Source organism: Atta cephalotes (assembly GCF_000143395.1).
Source record: "Atta cephalotes unplaced genomic scaffold scaffold00006, whole genome shotgun sequence".
Classification (NCBI taxonomy): Eukaryota; Metazoa; Arthropoda; class Insecta; order Hymenoptera; family Formicidae; genus Atta; species Atta cephalotes.
The window spans coordinates 5,361,268-5,368,966 of record NW_012130070.1 but is presented as its reverse complement, the minus strand read 5'-3'; the positions used below and the strand labels follow the sequence as shown (position 1 = coordinate 5,368,966).

The 7,699-nt window shown below is 30.8% G+C and overlaps 1 protein-coding gene across 1 annotated transcript in view; it reads right to left on the bottom strand.

The window, feature by feature from the left end:
* LOC105626742 overlaps positions 1-5,401 on the bottom strand; it is a 15,082-nt gene extending 9,681 nt beyond the window's left edge. The window contains exons 1-2 of the mRNA XM_012208035.1: positions 5,295-5,401; positions 4,687-4,813 (exon numbers count right to left, since the gene is read on the bottom strand). Coding sequence (XP_012063425.1) covers positions 4,687-4,813; positions 5,295-5,401 — 234 coding nt within the window. The remainder of the gene's footprint in view (positions 1-4,686; positions 4,814-5,294) is intronic.
* Between the last annotated feature and the right edge of the window lie 2,298 nt (positions 5,402-7,699).

Here is a 7,699-nt window from a genome sequence, read left to right as displayed (position 1 = left end):
TATATATATATATATATATATATATATATATATATATATATATGTGTATGCCTTTCTTGGCGTTTTACATTGCGAGCGTTCTCGTCCCAGGCACAAGTACATGCCTCGCGAGTATATGATATGCTAAAATTTCCATTTTAGGCTGATCGTTGCCTCTCGACTTTGATATAATGCACGCATGCGGTGCGACATACCGATTACGAAATGCGTTAGCGAATGAGATCATTTCACTTCCGACTAATTCCTCGATTCGCGAGAAACGCAGCGAACACAAATTTTCAAAGTCGACCGAGATTTCGAAGAGATTTTGTTCTAATTGGCAGACAAGCGATTTGTCCGACCTCGTGAAATCCTGTGAGAAAGTGCGAGTTTCTCCCGTAACTTATATATATATAACTTCGCCGATTTTGACACTATGAATTAAACGTTAAGTTATAAAGAATAGAAGGATCATTATTAGAAACTTCAACTATTACTTATGTAATTATAATGTAATTAGTACTAATTACATTGTAAATAAGCAATAATTGAAGTTTCTAATTATGATTTTTTTTTGGATTCGATTCAACGATGCGTTGAACTATTGAATTACCATAAAAAAGTTTTTGTGTTTAAATAATCCTCGACGACCCATAGATTATTCATGATTGATTTATGGAATGAATTTTGATTTATGGAATTATAAAATTTTGATTTCGGATAAGTTTATCTATTTAATATATGCAGAAATATTATTCGTCATTTTAATTTTTCGCAATCTTTTCTTTCTCAGAAAAATGGAGATTTCGGCCTTTGACATTTTTCTCTCGGGTATTTATGGGTAAAAATAACGATTTTTTTGGGAACATTCCCATATTTCCCTTCTTTTTCTGTAAGTACAAATCGGATAATTAGTGCAAGATATAATTTATTCGAATATAAAAAATTAATTTCAAGATTATATTCTCATATATTACCTTAATTTTTAGAATTATAATTGTTACGCAGAAGACTTGAGATCCATCTGGTCGATGACATGTAATATTTTTTACACCTCAATTACGCCTGTCGTTCGTTGGGACTTTGTTTATATGACACACGTCATGTCTCATTGCCGTTAAACGACAGCAATTCACTTTCGTACGATTGTTATTGGGGTGCTCCGGCACGGCGCCTATAAAACGCCGCGAGATTTCATATTGGCTTTATTACGTTCGCGCCTCTGTAATTCGTGCCTTAATTGAAGCGATATCAAGGCCTAACATTTCATTAAATTGAACAATATGAACATGCCTATCTGAATATCTGAATATTTGTTTGCGTTGCAATTGCATATTTAGACGCAATTATATTTATCATGAACAGTATAAATTATAGTATAATTTCTCGTAATTATACTGTTTACGCACTGCACTTATATACGATTAAAGGCAAGGTTCTTCTTTTATTATAGCAAGAAATACGATGTCTTTCCCCGCCTGTGCATCTCCAGAGAAATTGTCTTGTTACCGTCTCTACGCGACGCGTCAAGTTAAACGCTTCGCAAATTGTCGACTTCCGGCATTTCCCTTCTCGAGGGTACCACGTAAAGATATAGTACAAAATTGTGTGAAGTCTTTTTCAGCTAATGGCCCGCTTCTGGATTGTTTCGTAATCCCGACACAGGACTGGTTCCTTCTTCTTTCGGCGCGATTCGTCAATTCCGCATTTCACGGGGCGTAATTGCAGCTGTCGCCCCTCCTCTTATTCCCGACGTTCAAGCATATACGCGTTCGTGTGCTTCGTATTTTCTTTTTATTTATTTACTTAATCAGACGGTCGCTTAATGCGAACTTTCCCTGTAATTAGCTCATATCGGCGGCAGGGGCGAGAGAAAGAGACGGAAAACAAGGACGTGGTGTAACACGAAAGAAGGATGGAGAACAAGAGGCAAAAGCGGAAGAATAGACAGGTTCTTTTATTGCGTCGTGTATGTGGAACGATTTGCCGCACGGGTACTCGCAAGAGGTGTTTCGTCGATCGTTTTCCATTCATGTTGCCTGGGAAACGACATTTTTCCATAACGAGGCATGAAAATGAGTTTACGTAACTTCTTCCGCGACGCAATTCTGCTGACGTTAGAATAAATTATGGATCTATTGTCTTGCAATTGACTCTCTTTTCTTTTTTTGGACAACTTCAGTTTCGATCATGAAGATTCTAGTTTGCTGCCATTGTATCAGAATAGTGGTCACGTAATTTTTTCTCTAGGGCGATAATGTGAAAAGTGAACATTCTTATGTACACTGAAATGTAATAGCACTCTGTTCGAAGCTCTGATCGATATAATAAGGTTGCCTCTTCTTCACTCCTAAACAATAAAATTCAAGATTTTAGTGGCTAACTGCTACTCATAATGCGGAAGGGATTTTTCACGCTATTTTATGGTTTGCTATTACGAGATTTATATACAATAATCGTTGCCTTGATACAGCGATATTCAGCAAAGTAGAATTTTTATCGAAACTGAAATTAAAAAAAAAAAGAGATACCTGCAAGATATGATGATCCATACTATATATAATAGAGTGGAAATATGAAAAATGAAAATTTATATATATTTATTATATAGACATATAATGTTTTTATATTTATTATATACCTATATTAATATTAAATATATTATATATGTACATATATATATATATTGGATATCGGCGAGACTCTAGTAATAATTCACAGGAAGATAGATGGGACTAATCTGAATCGAAGAGTCCTCTATCATTTTTGCAATTTTCGCAATAATTAACGAGATATTAATTACTAAAAATTGCTGAATATTGGTCTTCAATAATTTTTTACTCAAATACTATAAACTTTACAGAAAAATTACAAGAGACACAAATCATTTATTTTTTCCTCATAGAATTTTTTCAAAATTTATCAACTTTTTAGTACTGCATTTTCTTATTTTTATCAATATGAGAAAATATGGTATTAAAAAATTCCGTAAAAATTCTGAAAAAATTCTTAGAACTTTATGAAAAGAAAATTTTGGTCTCTTGCTGATTTTCTGTAAAATTGATAGTATTTGAGAAAAAAATGATTGAAAACCAATATTCAATGATTTTTAATAATTCATATCTTGTTAACTATTGCGAAAATTGCAAAATGACTTTTCGACTCAGTTTAATTCCATCTACCTTCCTATGAATTATTGCTAGAGTTTCGCTGTATATATATTCTATATATATTTTTTATGTGTGTATATATATATATATATATAATACAGCAATTAAAAATTTTCTACTTTTCGCGTTTCTGCTACTAAAAAGAATTACATGATCGGTACTCTATATGTCACTAGTATGTCAATATTAAGTTGCCTTGATAGTTTAAAAGTTTAGTTATATGGAATACAAGAGATCCAAGTTTAACTTCTGGTCGAGATAACATTTTTCGCAATTTTATTTACAGTTTTTCAGTACATTAACAACTTTCTAATAGGATGCAGATTAAGCATCAAATTATTAAATTGCTTATCAATTTCATTTGTAATATTACTATAGTAATTTGATTGCGTTTATAAGTTCGAAAAATTATTTCGGCGCGCAGTTTAAATAACTACATATTTAGTATATAAATTCACATAGAAATTATTTAAAAAGTATCTAAGATCCAGCTTCGATAATAAGCATTAAATTCTTACTTGTTGAAATATTAAGTATTTTCAAGTTTTAAATTTTAAATTGTCATAGTTTCATGTTGAAGAAGAAATTTAGATCAAGCCAGATTACATACAATCAGCAATTCTTCGATGGAACAGTATTTTTTACCTATTATATGCCGAAGTCTTTCGTGAAATTCTAAATAATCTTCCGTTGTGTACAAAATTAACACATTTTCCTATTCCTTTGAGAAGTTTGAGAGAATGGTTCCCCTTCCCCCTCCCCGATGTACTAGAATCCGCTAATGAACAATGAAATTGCCTGCGTAGATATCAGCGTTGGAAAAATCCTCTCGATGCAAATCTGTCGTTAATGAATTTTGTAATTATTGTTTTCACAATCTTTTCCTATCTAGGATGTACTATCAAATTAATCGAAAAAAAAAGAAAAGGATCCTGCACTAATTATGTGGAAAAATGAGTTCCGGTGAAATAAATTAAATATTTTTGTATAATACTGTAACTTGCGGTGAACAAAAGATATTTTAGACACAAGGCCCAATAATGGATAATTTTTAAAGTGTATCAAAAATGCTTTGGGTTTTTACACTCTAAAAATTTCTTGTAGTAGAATCTCACTTCAAGAGAGTGAAAATATGACCATCTTTGAGAAAAAGTAAAAATATTTTATTTCTTGAAAAACTTGTAGATATATCTTTGATACATCATAACTTAAAAACTATTCATTATTGAGTCTTGTATCTATCTTTTGTTCACCGCAAGTTACATTATTTGTGAAGACTAACTTATTTCATCGGAATTTAATTTTCCATATGATTAGTGCGGTTTTTTAGAAAGTGGACATTGTAGTGGATAAGTATTCAAAGAATTAATTAAATTGCTAATGTTTCTGTATTTAATTCTTTTGTGAAAAATTTATATGTAAAATAATTATTTTTTATATATTAACGTAAAATAATTAATATTAATAATTAATTAATGTTTCCTTTCGTCAAATATTGAAGTCATAAAAAAATGAAACATCTTGGACTAAGATTTACCTTCACACGATATCGTTGTCGTACTTCGGTCCGTGTCTTGGGACATCTCGGGGGAATTTGTAAACACCAAGTGAATGAGTTGACCACGACTGGCTCGGTGTAAGTCTCGTACGACGTAACTGTGTAACTGTAACATATGATTGATTAACCACTGGTTTCGCGATTCCCTTATCGAGTTTATAGTGGCGAGGTGTGAATAGAATATAACAATGATTTATGTACATAGGTATTATGCATACCAACTGCATTGTTAAGGCTTCTGGATAAAGGTCTTTTAAAAAAGTATCGAACTACTATTACTCAAAAATGGAATTACCGTTTAAGCCAATTTTAGACGATATTCAATTTGCGTTAATTTTAGAATAGAATTTTATTTGTAATTTTATATAAAATTATATTTTATTACACTTTCTTATATTTCTTTTTTATATATATTCTTTAAGTTTTATATATATATATATATATATATAATTATTATTTATATATATATATATATATATAAAATAAGAAACAGAACTTTATTTCTTAATTTTGACACAAATTGCAGATCGTACACAATGAATTTTTATCTAATAATTATACATTATCTTTTGAGTTTTAATACTAACTTCTCTATTCTTGAGCAAACGTGATCTCCGGTTAATGAGTTAGCGATGGACACTGTTTCAAACGTCGCAATTAGGATAAAGATCCACAAAATCTCCGAAAGACTCATTTCAGTAAAATTGCGAAATCTAAAAGAGCCTCTCGATTAGATTTTTTATATACAGACAGTATAAACATTAAGGAACAACTTGTGTATCATACTTACTGCGAAAAAGACAGAAGTATTTTTGAGCCTCAAATACGATTTCTTTAAAAAAACCCACATTGAAGAAATCCCGGTGATTGTTGGCGTTGTCCAAGTAAAAGTGATCTTCTCATCTTTTCATGTACCATCAGTCGAAAGAAAAAATTATTATCGAATAGAAAGTATCTCGTATTTCAATAATTTAAATAAAATTCAGACTCATAATAAATGAATTTCAGTGACCAAATTTCAGTGTCGTGTAATATAATAATTTGAATGATTGTAAATTGTAATAATTTTTGAATAAGGAAAATTCTATTAAGTCTTCAGTCGTAATATTATGACACTGTTCTGACATTCGTACAGGATGTGGTCGGAAATAGTTGTCGTAATGCGTGCATGATAGAAACGTCCCCTCCGAAAAGGTATTTAGGAGGAAGTATTAACTGACCCTAATCGTGGTACGGTACAAGTGCGACATTGAATATTGAATATGCGTCAATTGTGAATGTCAAAGTGTCGCGAAAATAATGCAGAATATTACCCAACAGAATAAATTATTACGTAGCCGAAATCAATATTTGCACAAGAAAAGACGATAAACCTATTTTGCGATAACAAATGCCGCGATAATTCTGCGTACCGATTCTGTATATTAATTAATTCTACATATTGAATTATTCTGGGGCTTAATCTGATGAAGCCACGGCAGAATGCCTCGTTATTTATTAATTTGACATATTTATAACTGAAGGTGTACAAATAATTCCGTAACGTCATTTACTATTCAACTGTAATTTTAGAAGTTTCTTTAATTGCTGTTTTTGTATTAAATGATGAATTATGAAAATAATGCAAAAGAAGTAAGAATTTCGGTTGATTAGAAAAACAGCCACGGCATAATGCGATTAACTAATACTGATGATGTCAACGAAGGTCGCATGAAATTTCACATGTGCCACATAGGCTATAAGGTTTTTCTATTCGTTCAGCTTCACGTGGAGTAGACAAGAAATTGAGATGTTCATTCAAACGCGTCGACCAGCTGTTCTATCCGTGAGAATTTTGTTTCTTATATTTAGAACTATTACGACAGTCTAGAATGTTTCGAAAGAAAGTTTTTTGAAATACACAGTTTGTAATCTTTACATATTGTTATATACCATAAAAGTTGATAATTAATTAAAATACAGATGCAATGCGCAATTAAATTATTATTATAATTCATAAAAAATTAATCAAAGCGCTTCGTTTTCGAATTTTTTTAAAATTTATTTTTATTTACTTATTTATCCAATTTTGATAAAAGATGATTTCATTTTGGATATGTCGTGTATAATTATAATATGAAAGAACAATAAATTTCTTTAGGTTTAATAAATTCTGAGGATTAACTGGTCACGACATTTATATTTTTGGATGTTTTATAGCTTTGTATTTTATGATATTCATGTATTTATTTATCGAGATTATTAAACTAAGATTCCGCAACAAGTTAATGACGTAATTCTCACGAAAATAACTTAAACCAGTGCAATTAAATTATAAACTTCAAGGATATTTGTTTTTTAATATTAAATCAGAGGTCATCAACTTTTTTTCTATACAAAAATCGCTTCGAACATCCTATCTTGTGTAAATAATTAAGGTATGTAAAGACGGATACAGGATTTATTGTGTATTGTATCATCACCGCGTTTCAGTGTAGATATTGTGAATCAAAATTTTGATAGTATAAAACCTGATCTATATAAGATGCAGGTTACAGGATGTAAAACTAGAAACTAACCTAACATATTTTAATTTAATTTAATTTAATTTAATTTAGTTTATTGCAAAGCTATATGAAAAAGACTACATGTTAACAGAGTAATAGATATAAAGTATGATACAATAGACTATAGTTAACATAAACATAAATACAATAGATAGTAGCTTGCAAATAGCTTGCAATTAGGGGCTCCGCATAATAAAAGGAACAGGGAACAGAGAACAGAGAATAAGAATTTCAACCTATCAGAAATCACGTATGTGGAATACACAGTTTTTGATAGATCGAAATTCTTATTCTTTGTTCCTTTTGTGCGGAGCCCCTTAAGTGTCAGTAAAATTGCTGTTACAAAGCCTACCAGTAATAAAATTAATCAGAATTAATTATAATATGGTTGTAGGACGCAGAACGCAGATCGCAGAAAGTTGGGTAAACTTCAACTTTCGCGTCCT